The 20,787-nt window shown below is 44.9% G+C and overlaps 3 protein-coding genes across 6 annotated transcripts; 1 reads left to right on the top strand and 2 right to left on the bottom strand.

Moving 5' to 3' along the window:
* Positions 1–94: 94 nt before the first annotated feature.
* rps25 (ribosomal protein S25) lies at positions 95–2,767 on the bottom strand. The gene is made up of 5 exons (XM_008124236.3): positions 2,625–2,767; positions 1,355–1,450; positions 981–1,164; positions 264–362; positions 95–160 (listed from the first exon to the last, which is right to left on the bottom strand). Exons 1-4 carry the CDS (start codon positions 2,625–2,627, stop codon positions 268–270), a joined length of 378 nt encoding a protein of 125 aa, XP_008122443.1. The 5' UTR covers positions 2,628–2,767; the 3' UTR covers positions 95–160; positions 264–267.
* A 65-nt stretch (positions 2,768–2,832) lies between these two features.
* trappc4 (trafficking protein particle complex subunit 4) lies at positions 2,833–8,700 on the top strand. Of its 2 annotated transcripts, none has more exons than XM_003229941.4 (5): positions 2,833–3,007; positions 4,975–5,149; positions 5,242–5,345; positions 6,905–7,031; positions 8,318–8,700. In XM_003229941.4, exons 1-5 carry the CDS (start codon positions 2,833–2,835, stop codon positions 8,394–8,396), a joined length of 660 nt encoding a protein of 219 aa, XP_003229989.3. In that variant the 3' UTR covers positions 8,397–8,700. The 2 variants fall into 2 exon arrangements, with proteins under 2 accessions (XP_003229989.3, XP_008122444.3); XM_008124237.3 differs by having other exon boundaries at positions 6,845–7,031.
* A 79-nt stretch (positions 8,701–8,779) lies between these two features.
* On the bottom strand, positions 8,780–20,557 carry slc37a4 (solute carrier family 37 member 4). 3 transcript variants are annotated; one of them, XM_003229938.4, is made up of 10 exons: positions 20,438–20,557; positions 17,099–17,522; positions 15,643–15,875; positions 14,108–14,351; positions 13,854–14,012; positions 12,635–12,720; positions 12,242–12,355; positions 11,646–11,714; positions 9,781–9,919; positions 8,780–9,696 (listed from the first exon to the last, which is right to left on the bottom strand). In XM_003229938.4, the coding sequence occupies exons 2-10, from the start codon at positions 17,244–17,246 to the stop codon at positions 9,530–9,532; spliced, it is 1,359 nt and encodes a 452-aa protein (XP_003229986.2). In that variant the 5' UTR covers positions 17,247–17,522; positions 20,438–20,557; the 3' UTR covers positions 8,780–9,529. The 3 variants fall into 3 exon arrangements, with proteins under 3 accessions (XP_003229986.2, XP_008122445.2, XP_003229985.2); XM_008124238.2 differs by having other exon boundaries at positions 14,117–14,351; XM_003229937.4 differs by lacking the exon at positions 11,646–11,714.
* Positions 20,558–20,787: the final 230 nt, after the last annotated feature.

Here is a 20,787-nt window from a genome sequence, read left to right as displayed (position 1 = left end):
ATGACCAGTAAAAACACACATCAGCCCAATCATGGGAAGAGACACATTTCAGGCAGAGAACACTCAACCGCCCAAGTTCATATCATCACGCATGTCAAGGAATTGAAACTATTTTATTTTTTTGTAAATGTACAGAAGAGTCAAAAAGCCATTGGTGGACCTGCAAAACAAAGAGGGCTGATCAGAACTGTGCAATCACTGAAGGAACAGTTAATGTGTTAGAAGCACAACAGACTAGAAGTCCATTGCCAGGCACAGCTCACCTTTTCAGGCCTCCTCCCCAGCAGCTGGAGCATCACCTCCCTTTGTGTTTCGGGTGTAGATGACCTGGGCTCTGTGCTTGGACACCAGCTTGATCAGGCCTGTTGGGGACACAGAACAGTTCAGTGAGCAAGACCACACTCTGGAGATGCCACACAGGCACCAACTTCTTGTATACAACAATTTCACTATGCAACACAATTTTTGTTCTTGAGTTATAAATGTCATTTCCGAACTGGTTCTGGCATAAAAACATAAACAAGTTTATTAAACTGCAAAAGCTTTGCCCTTGGGGGACATTCTGCAGCACATTTTGCTAGTTTCTCAATGAATATCTCAGAGTCTCAAGCCAATTCAACATAGTTTGTGGCAGCCATAAAAATGAAGTTTCTGGAGTAGAACAACTACTTTCAAAGTCAGGACAGCACAATTAAACAGGAAATGCCACTTTCAGACCAGATTTTTTTTTAATTTTGTTACATATTATCACTATTCATGACAGTCCAATGCCATGCTTCGTAAATGGAGAGCATGGTTAGCTCCCACTGGGTAGATTCCGGTGCTTAATAAGCCCCAGCCTGGTGCTGCTAAGCAAAGAGCGGATCCCTCTATCAAGCCCTGGCTTGTTGCCCTGAATGGCCTTCAATAACATTGCCTCCAAGGAAGAGAACTATGTGGAGCGTCCCCAGAGAAGAGTTGTGGCTCCGGGCGGCGCCTACCTTTGCTGAGCAGCTCCTGGAGGGCGGCCCTGGCCAGGGAGCCCCGGATCTTGAGTCGCTCGGAGACCACGGCCGGCGTGATGAGCTTGTAGTTGGGCACCTCCTTGCAGAGCTTGTCGTAGGTGGCTTTGTCGAAGAGCACCAGGTTGTTCAGCTTGTCCCTCACTTTCCCCTTGGACCACTTCTGCTCGGGAAAAGGGGGAGGAAGGCCGCCTTAGAGCCAGGGAAGGAAGGCACAAGACCCGGGTTGCCTGGCCTCAACCCCCAGAAGACCCCACTTCTTTGACTATGGAGCTCCTGGACCCCAGGGAGAATGTGGGGCCGAGATAAAGGCAGGCTAGGGTAGGAAAGGCTGGGGCGGGGGGTGTCCTCACCTTCTTCTTGGCCTTCCCTCCGGATTTGTTGACGGGGTCCTTGTCCTTCTTGGCTGACTTGCCCGCGTCCTTCTTCTTCTTGTCATCCTTGGGCGGCTGCAGAGAGGAGGAGAAGTGAGGCCTACTACTACTACACAAGGGAGCCTACTACTGCTACTCACTTCTTACAATACCTTATTAGCATAGCACAATATAAGCAATAAATTACTATATTGTAAGTAAAAGGTAAAGGTTTCCCCTGATGTTAAGTCCAGTCATGTCTGACTCTGGGGGTTGGTGCTCATCTCCATTTCTAAGCCGAAGAGCCGGCGTTGTCTGTAGACACCTCCAAGATCATGTGGCCACTGGCATGACTGCATGGAGCGCCATTACCTTCCCGCCGGAGTGGTACCTATTGATCTACTCACATTGGCATGTTTTCGAACTGCTCGGTTGGCAGGATCTGGAGCTAACAGCAGGCGCTCACTCTGCTCCCCGGATTTGAACCTGGGACCTTTCGGTCTGCAAGTTCAGCAGCTCAGCGCTTTAACACACTTCGCCACCGGGGCTCCTTTATAAATATATACTATATTGTATATCAATATTATAATGTAATACAATATTATACTACTAATAATAATATAATAATATTAATTATATATTAAATGTAATATTACTAATAATATTATCATATAATGACATGGTACAATATAGTAATTTAATGCTTATATTGTGCTATGCTAATAATATATTGTAAGTTCATTTGATTTGTAAGCCGCTCTGAGTCCCCTTTGTGGTGAGAAGAGCAGGATATAAATGTAGCCAATAAATAAGAGGGGTGACAGATGTCGCAGCCAGATTGCCCTCATATCCGAAATAAATAAATAAATAAATAAAGTAGAGTCTCATTTATCCAAGCTAAACGGGCCGGCAGGAGCTTGGATAAGTGAATAGCTTAGATAATAAGGAGGGATTAAGGAAAAGCGTAGTAATGTTATGTTGTAATTAATGTATTTATGAATTTAGCACCAAAATATCACGATATATTGAAAACATTGACTACAAAAATGGCTTGGATTCTCCAGAGGCTTGGATAAGCGAGGCTTGGATAAGTGAGACTCTACTGTACTACTTTTACACGTGAGGCCTATCCCTTCTACACAAGCGAGGCCTATGACGAGTACAGAAGTGAGGCCTACTCCTTCTACAGAACTGAGGACGAGGACTACTACAGAAGTGCGGCCTACGAAGCGTACTAGCACTGCCTTCCCTCCCTCTCGGCGGGGCCTACCATGGCGGCGAGGTCTGGAGAGAGGCGTCTGCTCCTTCAGAGGCTTCCGGCCAGAAAGGACGGCGCGGCGTGGGCCAGGGCAGGAAACCCCGTCGGAAAAGGGCTCCCTTCCGGTGCGGGTGCCGGAAGGGGCGTGGCTTCGAGGGTGTCTTCCGGCGGAAGCGGAAGCCTCAGCCTCCTCCGCGGCGTCAAGGGGCCCCGGTTGGCGATGGGCATCTTCAGCGTGTTCGTGGTGAACAAGGCGGGCGGGCTGGTCTACCAGCTGGAGCACTACGCCCCGCGCGCCGAGACCGAGAAGACCTTCAGCTTCCCGCTCGAGCTGGTCCTCCGCCCCCACGACGAGCGCCTCCTCGTCGCCTTCGGGCAGCGCGACGGCATCCGCGGTAAGGCAGGCAGGCTCCGTTGAGGCCTAGCCCCTCAGGAACAAAAAAAAACATGTTCTGAATTTATTTATTATTTCTCATATTTATATCCCGCCCTTCTCACCCGAAGGGACTCAGGGCGGCTTACAATAATAATAATAATAATAATAATAATAACTTTATTTTTATACCTCGCTCCATCTCCCCGAAGGGAATCGGGGCGGCTTATAATAATAATAATAATAATAATAACTTTATTTTTATACCCCGCTCCATCTCCCCGAAGGGACTCGGGGCGGCTTATAATAATAATAATAATAATAATAACTTTATTTTTATACCCCGCTCCATCTCCCCGAAGGGACTCGGGGCGGCTTATAATAATAATAATAATAATAATAACTTTATTTTTATACCCCGCTCCATCTCCCCGAAGGGACTCGGGGCGGCTTATAATAATAATAATAATAATAATAATAACAACTTTATTTTTATACCCCGCTCCATCTCCCCGAAGGGACTCGGGGTGGCTTATAATAATAATAATAATAATAATAATAACTTTTTTTATACCCCGCCCCATCTCCCCGAAGGGACTCGGGGCGGCTTATAATAATAATAACTTTATTTTTATACCCCGCCCCATCTCCCCGAAGGGACTTGGGGCGGCTTACAATAATAATAATAATAATAACTTTTTTTATATACCCCGCCCCATCTCCCCAAAGGGACTCGGGGCGGCTTATAATAATAATAATAATAACTTTATTTTTATACCCCGCCTCATCTCCCCGAAGGGACTTGGGGCGGCTTACAATAATAATAATAATAATAACTTTTTTTTTATACCCCGCCCCATCTCCCCGAAGGGACTTGGGGCGGCTTACATGGGGCCTTGCCCGATACAACAATATAATAACAATAACAAAACAATAACACAATTATCCCAACAATAAAAACATCAGCGTCAATAAAACAGTCATTAAAATCAACATGCAGCATAAAATGTTAAAAACAGGAGACTAATTCATAGATCTAGGCCAAAGTGCAAAATATTCCGAAATGGGGAGAGGTAGTTTCACAGCTAAAATGGACAATAAAGTGCAATGTAATAATGGCAACGCATCAACAATGGAGCTATTTTACAACAGTGGCAACAATTACATGCCCATACAAACCAATATAAAACAGCACATAAAACAGTTAAAACTATTAAAATACATTATGAATTAAAAATATACATTTCAAACATGTGATTTCCTGCTTCTTGGCAGAATGGGGTTGGACTGGGTGGCCCATGAGGTCTCTTCCAAATCTACTATTCATCCAGCCAATCACATCAACCTTAAGGGAATAATTAATTTTAATCTCTTTATTCTGTATTGGCACAACTACCTAGGAGTGGGTTGGTAGGCCTATAGGCCAGGATGCTTTGTATACATGGTTTTATTGTACGTATGGGTAGGTGTGTACGTTTTGTATGTCTCACATGTTTTGATATGGTCAAAATCCAATGCTTTTGGGCATATGTATGCTTGCCCACACTGTCCTGCCTCATGTACGGAGGAGGAGTTGTTTAAAGCTACAGACAATGCAGTTGCTGTTGCCCGCTTTTGGTCTAAAACTATGTATATAACTACGTGGTAATTACTGTATTTACGAATTTAGCACCAAAATATCACGATGTATTGAAAACATTGACTACAAAAACGCGTTGGATAATCCAGAACGTTGTCTAAGTGAATGTTGGATAAGTGAGACTCTACTGTATTACCATAACTTCGCTGTTTTTAATGCCATATTAAGTGTGTTTTTATTTCAAGAGGTTAATGTTTCAATTTTATAATTTGTGTATGTTTTTGCTCATTGATGTATGTTGTTATAGTTTTTATCTGGTATTATCTGTGAGCCGCCCCGAGTCCCCTTCGCGGGAGATGGAGGCAGGGCATAAATAAACTTATTATTATTATTATTTATTCCTTCTGCAGTGGGGCATGCGGTGCTAGCCATCAATGGGGCGGAAGTGAGCGGGCGCTTTACGGCCGATGGGAAAGACGTCTTGGAGTACCTGGCCAACCCAGCCCACTACCCGGTCTCCATCCGCTTCGGCCGCCCACGCCTCTCCTCCAACGAGAAGCTCATGCTCGCCTCCATGTTCCACTCGTGAGTTGAGTGGGAGCAGAGGGAGGAAAGGAAGTGGGGATCTGCGCAGAGCGAGGCAACCCCGCTTCATATTTCCTCTGCTTCCTCCACAGGTTGTTTGCCATCGGGTCCCAGCTCTCTCCGGAGCCCGGCAGCTCAGGCATCGAGATGCTGGAGACTGACACCTTCAAGCTCCACTGCTTTCAGACCCTAACAGGTATCTTATCTTATTTATTTATTTAATACATTTATATCCCGCCCTTCTCACCCCGCTTCTCAGAGCGGCTTACAAATTAAATTTACGTACAATATTATATTATTAGCATAGCACAATACTGGCAATAAATTACTATATTGTACTATATCAATATATTGTAATATTATTATTGCTATTATCACTTTTATTAAAGTATTAACAATAGAATACAGTGAAAGTATGGGAACAATGTCGTGATAGAAAAGATGGGTGAAATAGAGAAAGAAGAATATAGAAGAGCAAGATAATAAAAAGAGAAAAATGTATGTATATATATGTATATAGTAAAAAGAATATTCATATATATATAAAATAAGAAAAAGTAAAAAAAAATACGGTGACTTCCTCTAATCCTTAGTGGTTAGGGTCCACTCATTTCTTTCCTCTAAAATTACTCATTGTCCTTCTGACCCTAATGTTTCTCCCATTATTAATAATCAATTATTTCTTCATTCTTCTGAAATAATTTTCTACTAATTCCCAGTCTGTTTGTTTTATGGGGTTTCCCCGAGTTCTTTTTAAGAAAAAAAGTTAATTGGTCCATATCTTTATTAATATTACATGTAATATATAGTATGTAATTAACATTATTATATTGTATTATTAGTATTATATTGTATTACAAAATAATATTATTAATATTATATGCATATACAATATATTATAATATTATTGTAAATTATATTATATATATATGTATATAGGTACATAGCTTCCCCATTGAAAGCTTGTGGATTGCTTTGGATCACATTGGAAAGGGTTAACACCCCTGTGGTGTTTCTTTTGCTGTCTTTTCCCCTGTTCCAAAGATTTCACCTCCATTTCTGTCCCTGAAAAATGTGGCTTGTTGTGGAAACAAGGATTGGAGAGAAAGCTTAAGTGGAAACCCCTTTTCCCCATGATAGTAACTCTTTCAGGAGTGAATTTCCCTTCTGTTCTCATCCTTGTTCTTACCCATGAGTTATTACTGGACCTGGAAGAGTGGGACCATTGATAGTTTAGGCTGTATGCATCTCTTCTAGGTTTCACCTATTGAACACCAAACATATTCTCCTCGTAAGCTAATAGGAAGTCTAGACGTGTGCCGTTCTGGATCTGTATTAAGAACAACTGTGATCTCATCTCTAAATTAACTGTAAACATGGCAGTAGAAACAGAAACCATCCTAACATGATTTCATCTTTTCGTTTGCCTTCTATTGCCACTACTGGAGATGGAGACATATTATAAAATATGCAAAGTTATCCTGCAGCTCAGTTTCTAAACAACAAAAAGCCAGGTTTGGGTTCAGTTCTGTAGAACTAAAACCGCAAGTCCCAAACCGACATGTTTCTTTAGTGAGTCAAGGGTAGCATGGCTTGCAGGATCCATAATATTGTGCCTTGATAGTATGGATACTGCAGTCCTGGTTCCCCAAAATATTGTACCTTTTTGTTTGGAAAACTCATGTACATTTTCAGGCCCATTATTTCCGTCGCTTTGCATGAGCCGTGTCCCAACGCTCACCGTTGTCTCTTCAGGGATCAAGTTTGTGGTGCTTGCTGACCCCAGGCAGTCGGGGATCGATGCCCTCCTGCGCAAGATCTACGAGATCTATTCCGACTTTGCGCTGAAGAACCCTTTCTACTCCTTGGAGATGCCAATCAGGTAGGAATCTGCTCTAGATCTCCCTCACTTTTGAATTACTGACGCATTTCTAAAGTGTCCGGCTTTGTTAGGCTAAGATGACATGTAAAATCTAGCGCACGTGTGTCAAACTCAAGGCCCATGGGCCAAATCCACCCCACCATGTGCTTTTATGAGGCCCTCCAGATGCTGAACTCCCAACTCCTGTATTTGTCATCATCAGGCGTCATGATGGGAGTTGGGATGCAGTAACATCTGGAAGGAAAGATGTCAGGAAAGAGGGGTTTGATTTTAGATACAAAGCTTGCGGATATGATGCTTGACCTCAAAATGCCCTTTAATCTTTCCCCAAAGATAGTTCCATCTTGTCTCCTGTGCCATACCAACATGCTATGCTAATTTTATATACATATATATATACATACACACAATTTATAATAATTTATAAATATATAATGTGTATACATATAATATTGATAACAGTATTATAACGGAATACAATATTATACTACTAATAATACAATATAATATTAATTATATATTATATATATTAAATGTAATATTACTAATAATATTACCATATAATGATATAGTCCAATATAGTAATTAATACTTATATTGTGCTATGCTAATAATATAGTGTATGTTCATTTGATTTGTAAGCCGCTCTGAGTCCCCCTTCGGGGTGAGAAGAGCGGGATATAAATGTAGTAAATAAAATAACGTCAGAGCCACAAGGGTGGTTAGGTTGCAATTCCCATTATCCCCAATCCACATGGAGGATCACTGAAAGTGATGGGGACTGTCATTCGATAACATCTGAGGACCCAAATTGGGTAAAAACGAAAGAGTACTGACCATTATGTAAACAAATCTATAGTTGGCCTTCTCTCTCTGTCTCCATATCGCTGTCATGCCTCACTTCCATTGAGGGCCACATCAGCCTCGTTATGGCTGCCTTCAAAGTACTGTTAGATCCATGGATCATAGAATCACAGAATAGTAGACTCTTCCAACTCTACTATTCTATGATTCTATGATCCATAGATCCAACAGTCCTTTGAAGGCAGCCATAATGAAGCTGATGTGGCCCTCAATGGAAGTGAGGCATGACAGAGATATATTCCCATTGTGCCTCTGAACTTCAGCATGTTGTTGGGAGTTTCATGTTTCAGAGAAGCCTAGCAATGTTGCTAGGTTTTCTCCCACTGAGCTAATTTAGTTTCCATCCAAATTTTGTAATGGAGAGTATGCTTTTGCGGAGCATGAATGCCGCCATCCATGTGTTTCCCCTTTCACTATTTCAGGTGCGAACTCTTTGATCAGAACCTGAAACTAGCCCTTGAAGTAGCAGAGAAAGCAGGACCCTTTGGACCAGGATTATAGCATGCCTTTCTTTCTGGTGGGACTGATGGACTTTCCTGGGAATTTCCTGCCTTTAGGACAGAGGTCGCGGCCCAGTTTTGGAGAGCAAAACAGGGGCCTAACACCACCGTTGTAGGGTCGATGGGCCTCAACTGCAGGAGAGAGCAGCTGACTGGCACCTTAGAAGGGGAAAAGGTGGTTGCACTACTTCTTAAATGTGTACATTATATATGTATATTATATATGTCTGTCTGTAATATTGTATTGCTAATTTAAGTCTGGAATATTATGCCTCGTTTGTGTAAATGAAGCATTTTGCAAAGGAGATGTGAAAAGTGATTTCTGAACTGGAGACACGCTGGCTCCCAGTATCCAGGGAGCAGGAAGACTGGGAGAGGGAGGCATTTATGGCATCGTCCTTTATTTCAGTCCCATTACAATCATCACAGTTTGAAACCTTATTCAAATATTTTGCCAGTCTGGGCGTTCATAGCTGCATGATTGTCTTCAACCTACGGCCCTCCAAGTGTTTAGGCCTCCAACCCCCAGAAGCCTCTCTTTCCAGCTTGTTAAATGGTCAGGAATTCTGGGAACTGAAGTCCAAAACACATGGAAGGCCACAGGTTTTAGAGTCCTGGTCTAGGGTGTCTCCTAGGAGGGTGATTAAAGGGAGGCAGTGATACTTCTGGTGAAATCGTCGGCGTGGCTTCATTTCTGACTGTATAAGCCTGTCCCACATCCTCATAGCTACAACCGGAGAGTCACAGGACACCACGTTTCTCTCTTCTGTGGTTAACGTGAATTCAAATACGGCTCAGTGGCAGCAACTTGGAACACAAGGAGGGAAGCGTCTTGACGCTTTGCTGGTGAGGAGGCTCTGGTGCTGCATTCCAGACGAGAGCGACAAAAGGGCTCTTGAGTGGCCTCTCTCCGGACGTGGCAGCTCAGGACAAGGGAGAAAACCACTTTGTGGCCTAGCCGTTAAGTCCAAAACATGATTGGCTCGGTACGTTGTTTTAGAAGCAGGAAATGGACATCTGGCCAGAGGATGAAAGCGGTGTTGCAGTATTCGTGGCTAGCCCTGCCTCTGGCGTCAGGATGCTTCTAAAGTCCCACGACTGCAGCAGGAAAGCGATGACGGCCGTGGCCGCGCTTCAGTCGGCCTTCTTCGGGAGGCGGCCCATCTTGGTGCGGATGTTCCTCAGGAGGAAGAAGGCCAGGGTGCTGGCCGTGCAGGTCACCTCCGCCACCCAGAAGGCCGTGCCCCAGCTGTAGTGCTTGGCAATGGTGCTGAAAGGCAGCCCCGCCAGGAAGCCCCCGACTGAAGGGAGAGGAAGGGTCAAGGGGGCACAGGAAGGGCAAGGACACCCACCCACCCACCCCTTCCGTCTGGCGCTCCACTCACCATTTGCCATCAGGGCGACAATGGCGTGAGAGGTCCCACACAGGTTCGAGGGCGCGCTTTCGTTGGCGATGACTCCAAACAGTGCGATTGGTCCGTAAGAGCAAAACCCAAAGACGGCTCCTAAGAGCAGGATCCAGACCTAGAAAAACAAGGCCGGAAAAAAAGTCAAGAATGCGCCGGGCCAAGGAACAGCCTCTTTCTTAATACTTGTCACCTGTAACGTGGTCTCGTGGTCAGGTGGCACTACAATCTTAGAATCCCAGAGTTGGAAGAGACCTGGTGGGCCATCCAGTCCAACTCCATTCTGCCAAGAGGCAGGAAAGTCACATTCAAAGCACCCCGACAGATGGCCATCCAGCCTCCAAATTTATTTATTTATGTAATACATTTATATCCCGCCCTTCTCACCCCGAAGGGGACTCAGAGCGGCTTACAAATTAAATTTACATGCAATATTATATTATTAGCATAGCACAATACTGGCAATAAATTACTATATTGTACTATATCAATATATTGTAATATTATTATTATTGTGTCAGGAGCAACCGGAGTTGCTTCTGGAGTGAGAGAATTGGCCGTCTGCAAGGACGTTGCCCAGGGGACGCCTGGATGTTTTTTGATGTTTTTACCATTCTTGTGGGAGACTTCTCTCATGTCCCCGCATGGAGCTGGAGCTGATAGAGGGAGCTCATCCGCGCTCTCCCCGGGTGGGATTCGAACCTGGCAGCCTTCAGGTCAGCAACCCAACCTTCAAGGCACAAGGCTTTTATCCCCTAGGCCATCGGAAGCTCCGAATATTATTAATATTACATATAATATATAATTAAATTATTATATTGTATTATTAGTATTATATTGTATTACAAAATAATAAGGAGCCTCGACCACACGCTGAAGCGGAGAGTTCCACTGCTGAACAGCCTCACAGTGAAGAAGTTCTTCCTAAATCTACTTTATTTCTGCAGCCTTATTGTCTCTTGCTCATTGGTGATATGGTTAGTTGGGTTAGGAACAAAAACAACAATTCCTATGACGAGAGAAGCTTGCTACGACAGGGGTGTTAATAGGTGTGTTACAATCCCAGGCACAGATAACATTCTAGTACAGTAGAGTCTCCCTTATCTAACATAAACGGGCTGGCAGAACATTGGATAAGCGCATATGTTGGATAATAAGGAGAGATTAAAGAGAAGCCTATTAAATTAGGTTATGGTTTTACAAATTAAGCACCAAAACATCATGTTCTACAACAAAGTTGACAGAAAAAGTAGTTCAATATGCAGTAATGCTATGTAGTAATAATAATAGAGAAAAATAATCAATGTACCATATATTCTCGAGTATAAGCTGACCCAAATATAAGCCAACCCGGACCCTCACCCGAGTATAAGCCGAGGGGGGCTTTTTCAGTCTTAAAAAAGGGGCTGAAAAACTAGGCTTATACTCGAGTATATACAGTAGTTCAATATGCAGTAATGCTATGTAGTAATTACTGTATTTAGCACCAAAATATCACAATGTATTGAAAACATTGACTACAAAAATGCGTTGGATAATCCAGATCGTTGGATAAGTGAGACTCTACTGTACTCCAGAGGCTGCAGAAATGGGAGCCTGTCACTTGTTGGTTTGATGACATTTCTAAGGAAACACATCTTTCAATACTAGGCAGAAGCTCGCTTCCCCCCCTCCCACTCCCACAGCAGGTATTTATTTCAGCAGGTTTGCAACTAGAACTACTACATATATTTGACACAAGGTGGAAGGCAAGAGACAGGGAGTGCTAGATGCTACAGATGTTCAAGAGTCTAGCAAGTGGAGAAGCCAGAAGGAGAGAGAAGGAAAGCAGGAGAGAGAGAGACCTCGTGTTCTGTTAAGCCCACAAGGTTAGCAAGAGGGTGGAGGGCTACAATCCAAGGGTCGCTGCTGTCCTGAGAACGAGAGAAGGAAACAGTGAGTGAATGGCATTCAGAAAGCTTCAGGAAAAGAGAAAAAGAAGCCCGTTCGACCCCGCCACCCTCGGCCTCCGCTGCAGCCCAAAGCCTTTCTGGAGCAGCACAGCATATTGGGTTGCTGTGAGTTTTCCAGGCTGTATGGCTCCATTCAAGGCATCCTACAAAGCCACGCTTATTGACCATATTGTAGGTTAAGCTCTTCATCAAGTTGCACAGTTCAGTTCCTCCCCACAGACACCTCCAATCCTACTGTCAGCCTTATTTATTTATTTATTTACAGTATTTATATTCCGCCCTTCTTTCTCACCTCGAAGGGGACTCAGGGTGGATCACATTATACATATAAGGCAAACATTCAATGCCTTAACATAGAACAGAGACAAACGCAGGCTATGAGCTGGCCTCAAACTCATGACCCCTTGGTCAGAGTGATTTGTTGGAGCTGGCAGCTGTCTGCTCACCTGCCTGCGCCACAGCCCAGCCCAATTCTTCCCAATTCTTACCTTGGGAGAGCTGCCTGTGACAGTGACCCGGAAGAGGTACATCGAGGCCGACATGCCTGCCATCATGACGAGCAGGAGGGCGTGCCGGGGGTTTCCGTAGACGGACAGGCCCACCTGCAACACATACGCAGGGGGACACGAAGGCCGGGGGTTTACTCCTCAAAAGAAAATATCCCAAAGACCTTAGTGTAGCAATACTGCTGTTAGGCCTACATTCGCTGTACAAACTTTGGAAACCATAAGTTTCCTAATCAGGGAAAAGTAATTTTTTGAACGTGAGCATGGGAAGGCGAAGGCCCTTTCCTTTCCCTCCCCCGTCAGCCACTTAAGCCCCTCGCTCCCTATAACATGAAAGTATAGGGAAGCTCTCCTTTGTGCCCATGGGAGACTTACGCGTGCCACGGCCCGGTCTGAGAGGTAGCCTGCTGCAATGCTTCCAACCAGGCCCCCGACTTCCAAAGCACTCATGTAGGAACTTCCTGTTGGACAAAGGAAACAGCAGCACACAATAGTAATAATAATAATAATAATAATAATAATAATAATAAGAAGAAGAACAGCACCTTGCCCAGCACTTAAAAACAATTGGCGCTGACAAAATTACCACCTGACAGCTGCAAAAGGACACCCTACTTGGATCTGTGTGCATTATTCGCCGATACATCACATAGTCTTATGTGATGTATCAATATAACTGTGTCAATATAACAATATATAATACTAATATTATGTTATACTAATTATATAATAATTGTATATACATATAATGTTGATAATATAATGCAATACAATATAATAGTACACTATTATTGTATGTTTATATGTTACATGTAACATTGCTAATAATACTGCAGTATAGTGTTATAGTACAATATAGTAATATATAATGCTTATATTGTGCTATGCTAAGAATATAATACATTGTATGTACCTATAACTTGTAAGCCACCCTGAGTCCCCTTCGGGGTGAGAAGTGTGGGGTATTTATTATTTATTTATTTACAGTATTTATATTCCGCCCTTCTCACCCCGAAGGGGACTCAGGGCAGATCACATTACACATATAGGCAAACATTCAATGCCTCTTAACATAGAACAAAGACAAGACAAACATAGGCTCCGAGCGGGCCTCGAACTCATGAGCTCCTGGTCAGAGTGATTCATTGCAGCTGGTTTCAGCTGGCTTGCTCTCCAGCCTGCACCACAGCCCGGGCCTAAATGTCACAAATAAATAAATAGTTGTAAACACTTGGGAAGTGTCCAACGTGGGATCCAATACAACAGCCAGGAGAGGAATCTTGTTTGCTGTGGACTCATCTTGTTGTGAACCAAATAACAACAATAATAATGATGATAATAATAATAATAATAATAATAATAATAATAATAATAATAATGTGATTTTGTGATATGAAATCCAGCTCATTTGCTGTGTCATACTATGTCATTGTGTCATTAATAATAATAAAACTATCCACCTCTCCTTGCAGTTCGAGGCTTAGCACTTTGCTTTTCCCTCCTCATTCCAGGGGAGTCTCATCCCCTCAAGACTCAATTCTCACAGGTTGCTTTTGGGATGCCCACCCCACCCCGGAAGGTTGGTGCCACATACCCACAAGCGCCGACTGCCCTCTCTCCTGGATGAGGAAGAGCTGGCCCCAGTCTGTGCAGCAGGTCTTGACGCCAAAGACCACCAGGTAGCCGGTTGAGAGGACCCAGAGGTACGGGGAGAGCAGCAGCTCCGCCAGGGTGCTGTCGCCCGCGGAGGCACCTGCGAGGAAGAGACGGTGACTCCCGAGGGTGAGGCAAGTGCTCCGCGCAGCTTCCTCCTCCAACCTGCCCACCTTCTTCTTCCCAGAGACTCACCCTTCTTGCCCTTCTTGGGGCCGGGCTCAATGTTGGGCAGCCCCACGTCCGAGGGCTCGTTCTTGATCAGGAGCAGGCAGACGGCGGAGGCGACCACGCAGAGCGCGCCCGAGAGGGCCAGGGTGGTGCGCCAGTCGTAGCGCAGCGCCATCAGGGCCGCCACAAGCGGGCCCAGCCCCCCGGCCAGGTTCATGCTGGTGGAGAGGACGGCCCACCAGGTCCCAAACTGGGAGGGCTCAAACCACTGCACGGGGAGGGAGAAAGAAGGCAGGCATTGGTGGGCATGCCCTGAGCACACACGCAATTTGTTTCACAAAGATCAAGTGGACAGAACATATTGTAAAGAACAAAAAATAACTCTGGCCTTGCATCGCACATTTTAGTGCAAATATTAAAACATAAATAGTGTTCAATTCAGCAGGTAAAGATTTCCCCTGACATTAAGTCCAGTCATGTCTGACTGGGGGTTGGTGCTCATCTCCATTTCTAAGCTGAAGAGCCGGCGTTGTCCGTAGACACCTCCAAGGTCATGTGCCACTGGCATGACTGCATGGAGCGCCGTTACCTTCCCACCAGAGCGGTACCTATTGATCTACTCACATTTGCATGTTTTCGAACTGCTAGGTTGGCAGAAGCTGGGGCTAACAGCGGGAGCTCGCTCCGCTCCCCGGGTTTGAACCTGGGACCTTTTGGTCTGCAAGTTCAGCAGCTCAGTGCTTTAACACACTTCGCCACCGGGGCTCCTTATATTTATATTTTAATATATATATATTTTAATATTTGCACATTTTAGTGCAAATGTTAAAACATAAATAGTGTTCAATTCAGGAAATATTGCAGAATGTCATGCCACAGTCCACTTCAGGTTCCAGGGGACGCACCCAAATTAGTTAGTTAGCAAGGCTTGACTTTAGTATTGCTTTCCGTCTCTTTGCCCCACAAAAGGAGTACGGATGTAACACGCATTAAGCAGGGTGAGACAAAATACCAATCTCATTCCATTAATTCAGTGCAATACAAATACCGGCATCTCATGGCTGAAGCCAGGTCCTAGGAGCATGCGGGGCTTGGCAATGGCCAGTCCCCAAGGGAGGTGGGCTGGTGGCTTCTGTGCAAATTAAAGTGTGAGTCAGAAAGAGAAAGGCCTCCGGCTCACTCTCGCTTATCTCCCTGCAAAGCTTGCAAATGCAAATACAGGGATTAGCTGCTCTTGGAAACACGTGCAGCCCCAGGTATCTCTGCTTGTGGGAGTCAGAGTTTCAAACAGTGCAGCTGGGGTCCCTGGAATAATATTCCTTATTGCCTGGAAGCTGGCCTGTGGGAGGTGGTGTCATTTGATCATCTCTTCTCCAGCCAGCCTTAAGACACCGCTGCTGCTGCTGCTACTGCCAGGGGCAAAGGGGCTGCCAAATGCCCAGGAATATCTCAGGCTGCAACACGATAGGGCCTGCAATTCATAGCGGGCAACAGGCCTAGCCCAAAAATACAGCCGGGAAGTGAAGCAGCGGAGGAGCAAGCGAGGTCGGGAGGCTTACCTTGCGCAGGACCTTTCCGCAGGGGGGCCACCCCAGGCCCTGGGCCAGGCCGTTGAGGAACCACAGCCCCGCAAAGAGCGCCACGGTCGAGCTCCAGGAGAAGACCACGTTGACCAGGCCCACCAAGAGGAGGCCGGAGGAGAAGAGCCAGCGGGCGCTCATCTGGTCGGAGAGGACCCCGCTGATGAACTTGCTGATGGCGTAGGCGGCCGACTGGCTGCTGGTGATTAGCCCTGTGTCGGACAAAAGCCCCCCCGCGGAAATGGCAACAGTAGGAAGACTTCACGGATATGCAAAACAGAGACAGGTCCATGCAGCACTTGCTCAACCAAGCAAAATGACAGACGGTATCGGATCTGAGCCTGAGGACTGATGCCAAAGCTACTTCCCCGACCAGCTTGCAATGCTTTCAGGTGTGCCTCCAGAGAAGCCTGCCTCAGCCATCTTTCTAGACTGCCAAAGGCTTCACTACTAGGACTGTGCTGCTCTGGCTTCAGGCTGGACTTGCAGTATTTACTAATGCAGTAGAAGCCTGTGGCCGTCTTGTTGGAAATACAGCTGTTTTGTAAGACAATACTTATTTATTTTTTTATTTACTGTATTTATATACCATTTTTCCCACTCCTGGGGGGACTCAAAGAAGTTTACAACACAATAATGGCAAAATTCAATGCCAAACATACATGTAAAAACCAAATCATAATATCTAAACAATAAACATATGAGTAAAATCATTACATTTATATACTCAAGCCCTGAGAAAGTCCTTGCCTTGTGAGAACACCAAAACAATCTTGACTATGGAGACTCGGGGGTATTTTCCTAGTCCCATATCCAGCTAAGATCGAGCTGAAACCCTTGTGGCCCACATGAACCCCTATTCTCCTTCCCTGGCTCTCCTTTCCTCTGTGATGAATTATAGACAAGAAGGTTCAAGACAGATATTGGTTGCCTGGCATTCTGCTCAGTGCCAGGTGCATAGATAATAAGCAATAGGATAATAAGTAATGCCCTCTAAGGAATAGGAACAACAACAAACAGCCGGAGCCAGGGAAAGTTGTAGAAAAGCTCGGACTTTGCAACTATTCCATTCTCTGCAGACGAATATGAATGGAAGGGATGCTGGCCCAGAATGACCTCCTTTGGGCCTGATCCTGCACAGCAGTTCTTACAATGCTGTACAACAAACGGGACCAGATTACCACTGAGAAGTTCACCTTCTGGGCAGACTGGGCAATATATTTGGAAAGGAAAGGGTTACACAACACTCACTGCCCTAGTTGAGCATCAGTCCCAGAACTGCAAACTGGGGACTGGCTGCTTCCCAAGGAGAAGAAGAAAGGAGAACAAGGTTCCTGCAGGAAAGCATCCCATGCATCCTAAGCGAGTCCCTGAAACAAAGACAAGCAAACTTCCCCATCATTCTCAAAAACCAAAAAGGAAAGCTCTTTCTCACCCAAGTCGTCCTTGTCCAGCTCGATCTCTTCCATGACCGAAGGCATGACGAAGGAGAAGGTTTTCCGGTTGAAGTAGTACAAGGTGTACCCGACGTACATGGCGGTGAAGATCACCAGCCGGTAATAGCCGTAGCCCTTTCCCGCCATCGTGGCTCCGGAGCTGGGTCTCTCTGCGGAGGACGGGGCGCTGCGTCTGCCTTGGGAGAGACTCGGTTCCCAGGAGCAAATGCGAGAGAAGGGCTGGCACTTGGGGCTACACCCAGGGGCCCAGCGGTGGCTGCAGCTGTCCGGCGGCTGGTGAGTGGCAGCCGCTTGCCAAGGTTTCTGCTGAGTGTGGCCTTTGCTGGCGCTCTCCCTCCTCCGGGAGAATCATTAACTCGGGGAACATGGCTGGGCCCACCGTCCGTTCATACATCCATCCGCCTGCAAGGAAGCGAGCAAACAAACAAGAGAAGCGGAAAGATTAGCAGGCTTCCCTCGCTTGCCCTCTGACCACTCAACTCAAATAGCACAAGGCGGGAGCGGAAAAGAGCAACGGGAAGACGGTTAACCTGCCACTTTCAGTCTCCTTGTGTAAAGAGAAGCAGCATTATTATTATTATTATTTACCCAATTTATACCCCGCCTTTCTCAAGGCAACTATTCAATGTCTTAAAACAACACACAGTTAAAAACATCTGAATTAGGATTTTAAATTAACGCACACTAATTTCAATTACATGCACTGGTAAATTCACACACCCCACAATCATGATCCGGTGATCATTGCACATAATCCGTATCTATTATTACACTACAATTGTTCTCCAAAGGCTTGATCCCAAAACCATGTTTTCACTTTCCTTCTGAAGGCCAGGAGGGAGGGGGCCAATCTAATGTCACTGGGAAGAGCGTAATAATAATAATAATAATAATAATAATACAGTAGAGTCTCACTTATCCAAGACTCGCTTATCCAACGTTCTGGATTATCCAACGCAGTTTTGTAGTCAATGTTTTCAATACATCGTGATATTTTGGTGCTAAATTCGTAAATACAGTAATTACTCCATAACATTACTGCGTGTTGAACTACTTTTTCTGTCAAATTTGTTGTAAAACATGATGTTTTGGTGCTTAATTTGTAAAATCATAACTTAATTAGATGTTTAGTAGGCTTCTCCTTAATCTCTCCTTATTATCCAACATATTCGCTTGCCGGCCCGTTTATGTTGGATAAGTGAGACTCTACTGTAATATGAAATAATAATAATAATAATAATAATAATACAAAATAATAATAATAATAATATGAAATAATAATACGAAATAATAATAACACGAAATCCAGCATATATATCTCGTTTGCTGTGTCATACTCTGTGCCAATACTATTACTACTACTACTACTACTACTAATAATAATAATAATAATAATAATTATAATTATATTAAGAACAGTATTTTAAGAACATTGAAGAGCAGGATGACAGCAAGAAAACATAGGAGTGGCTTAGAAGGGGAACCCTAAAAAAATAAACATTATTAAACATTAAAAAGGAAACATTTCAAAACATGATGACGGAACGCGTTTCCCGTTGTAAGGAACAGTGATCCTTCCACTGTCCAAGAATCATTGACAGATAACATGACAAATGGGTAACTAACTGCCCACAGTGGCTGAGAGGAGTCGGGCACGGAGGGAGAATCTGCAAAGCCTCCCAAAGCCGCCTTTTGAAAGTATGTAAACCATGTGTGGTTCTTGTCCCACCGCTCTCTGAAGCCAGGGCCACTGAATACAGCCTGTGCCATGTCTGTTTATCTTTCCTGTCCCTGTTCACACTCTGCGCAACACACAGGGTCCCTCTGACGCTCACAGGAAACTCTGGGCCAAAGCATTGCACATGAAGGGAGCGCATAGAAGAGGCCGCAACCCTTCACCTAGTTCCATGGCAGGAGCCTGGAGCAGATGGACTTTGGCCTGTTTATCCAACGAAACGCTCCTGTTTGGTTTAGGACATTGGTTCCCAACACGGGCCTCACAGAATGAGTTATTAACAGTGATTTGTTTGTGGGTTTTTTTGCATCTCTTACACCATGCACCACGACTTTGGTTCCTGAGTTATAAACATTATTTCCTAATTGGTTCTATCCTACGAACGTGGGGAAAGTTGACCAAACTGCAAAAACTTTGAGTTTGCCGGAGGATCGTCCTGCAGCACATTTGGCCTTAGTTTTATTTATTTATTTATTTATTTGCAACATTTATACCCTGCCCTTCTCACCCGAGGGGACTCAGGGCGGCTTACAAAAATTGGCAAAATTTAATGCCCAAAATGCAATCATAAAAACAAAACAATATAAACAAATCCATTAATAACATTGTTAAAACACATTATAAAAACCTTAAAAAACGTATATATAATTAATTCTAATGGATATCTCATTAAGTCTCAATATAGTTTGTGCCACAAAAAAAAAAAAAGAAATTTCTGGAGTTTCTTTTTCGCGTCACGAGCAACTTGAGAAACTGCAAGTCGCTTCTGGTGTGAGAGAATTGGCCGTCTGCAAGGACGTTGCTCAGGGGACGCTGCCTGGATGCTTTGATGTTTTTTACCATCCTTGTGGGAGGCTTCTCTCATGTCCCTGCATGGGGAGCTGGAGCTGACAGAGGAAGCTCATCCACACTCTCTCCGGGTTGGATTCGAACCGGCAACCTTCAGGTCAGCAACCCAACCTTGAGCTCAGCAGTCCTGCCGGCACAAGGGTTTAACCCACTGCGCCACTGGGGGACTCTGGCCTGCTGGATTAGCACTGAATAGCCTTGCAGCTTCAAAGCCTGGCTGCTAAAATCAGGACAGTAAATAAATTTAAAAAAACAACAACACTCAGAAAGCAGGGGAATTTCAGACAGGAAACAATCAGGGCCAGCTAACACCCCCCCCCAACAAAGGATTCCCCCAAGCAGGAAGCAGCCAGACCTTGAGGCTACAAGGCTACTCCATGCTAATGATTCCTGTACCTTTGTATTTCATGAAGTGAATAATAATAATAATAATAATAATAATAATAATAATAATAATAATGTGGAACAGGAGGTTCTAGGTCAGGCCTGGGCCAACTTGGGCCCTCCGGGTGTTTTGGACTACAACTCCCACAATTCCTAACAGCCTACCGGCTGTTAGGAATTGTGGGAGTTGTAGTCCAAAACACCCGGAGGGCCCAAGTTGGCCCAGGCCTGACCTAGGCCTACTGCTATTCCTGAATAATCATGTGTCTGTAGCAATGCGGCTTCTACGCAGGATTCTGTGGATTCTGGGAGTTGTAGTTCCACCATTGGAACTGAGCCCGCTACCTACCAGAGCAGAGAAGACCTTCAGAGTACCGCCATAACAACCCCGGGCCGGAAGTCCCGCCCACGGGATGCTGCTCTCTCTACTATTGGATGGGTAAAGCGTCAGTCACCCCGCCTTGCCCAATCACAGCCGAATCAGGAAGAGCCCATTGCTATGGTGACGCGCCTCTCCTCTGCGGCTGCGCACTGGAGGCCTGTCAAAGCTTCCCGCCCTGAGAAACAGATGAGCATTGAATGGCCCTGCAGCTTCAAGGTCTGGCTGATTCCTGTTTGGGAGAATTGAGAGTTGTTATCTGGCCCTGATTGTTTTTGTAAGTGTTGCTCTTTATTTACTGTCCTGATTTACTGTCCTAT

Source organism: Anolis carolinensis, unplaced genomic scaffold (assembly GCF_035594765.1).
Source record: "Anolis carolinensis isolate JA03-04 unplaced genomic scaffold, rAnoCar3.1.pri scaffold_8, whole genome shotgun sequence".
Lineage (NCBI taxonomy): Eukaryota > Metazoa > Chordata > Lepidosauria > Squamata > Dactyloidae > Anolis > Anolis carolinensis.
The sequence above is the reverse complement of the archived record's forward strand: the minus strand, read 5'-3'. Positions and strand labels throughout refer to the sequence as shown.

What these genes read in the sequence shown, in the direction of transcription:
- rps25 (XM_008124236.3), bottom strand. An exon ending in GAGGGAAGGCCAAGAAGAAG is followed by an intron (nt 1,165 to 1,354) that starts GTGAGGACACCC and finishes TTTCCCGAGCAG; the next exon opens with AAGTGGTCCAAGGGGAAAGT. An exon ending in CCAGGAGCTGCTCAGCAAAG is followed by an intron (nt 363 to 980) that starts GTAGGCGCCGCC and finishes TGTCCCCAACAG; the next exon opens with GCCTGATCAAGCTGGTGTCC.
- trappc4 (XM_008124237.3), top strand. Translation starts at nt 2,833, where the DNA reads ATGGGCATCTTCAGCGTGTTCGTGGTGAACAAGGCGGGCGGGCTGGTC. An exon ending in CTGCTTTCAGACCCTAACAG is followed by an intron (nt 5,346 to 6,844) that starts GTATCTTATCTT and finishes GTACATTTTCAG; the next exon opens with GCCCATTATTTCCGTCGCTT. An exon ending in TCCTTGGAGATGCCAATCAG is followed by an intron (nt 7,032 to 8,317) that starts GTAGGAATCTGC and finishes TCACTATTTCAG; the next exon opens with GTGCGAACTCTTTGATCAGA.
- slc37a4 (XM_003229938.4), bottom strand. Translation starts at nt 17,246, where the DNA reads ATGGCGGGAAAGGGCTACGGCTATTACCGGCTGGTGATCTTCACCGCC. An exon ending in CCCCAAGAAGGGCAAGAAGG is followed by an intron (nt 14,013 to 14,107) that starts GTGAGTCTCTGG and finishes TCTTCCTCGCAG; the next exon opens with GTGCCTCCGCGGGCGACAGC. An exon ending in AGGGCAGTCGGCGCTTGTGG is followed by an intron (nt 12,721 to 13,853) that starts GTATGTGGCACC and finishes TTTGTCCAACAG; the next exon opens with GAAGTTCCTACATGAGTGCT.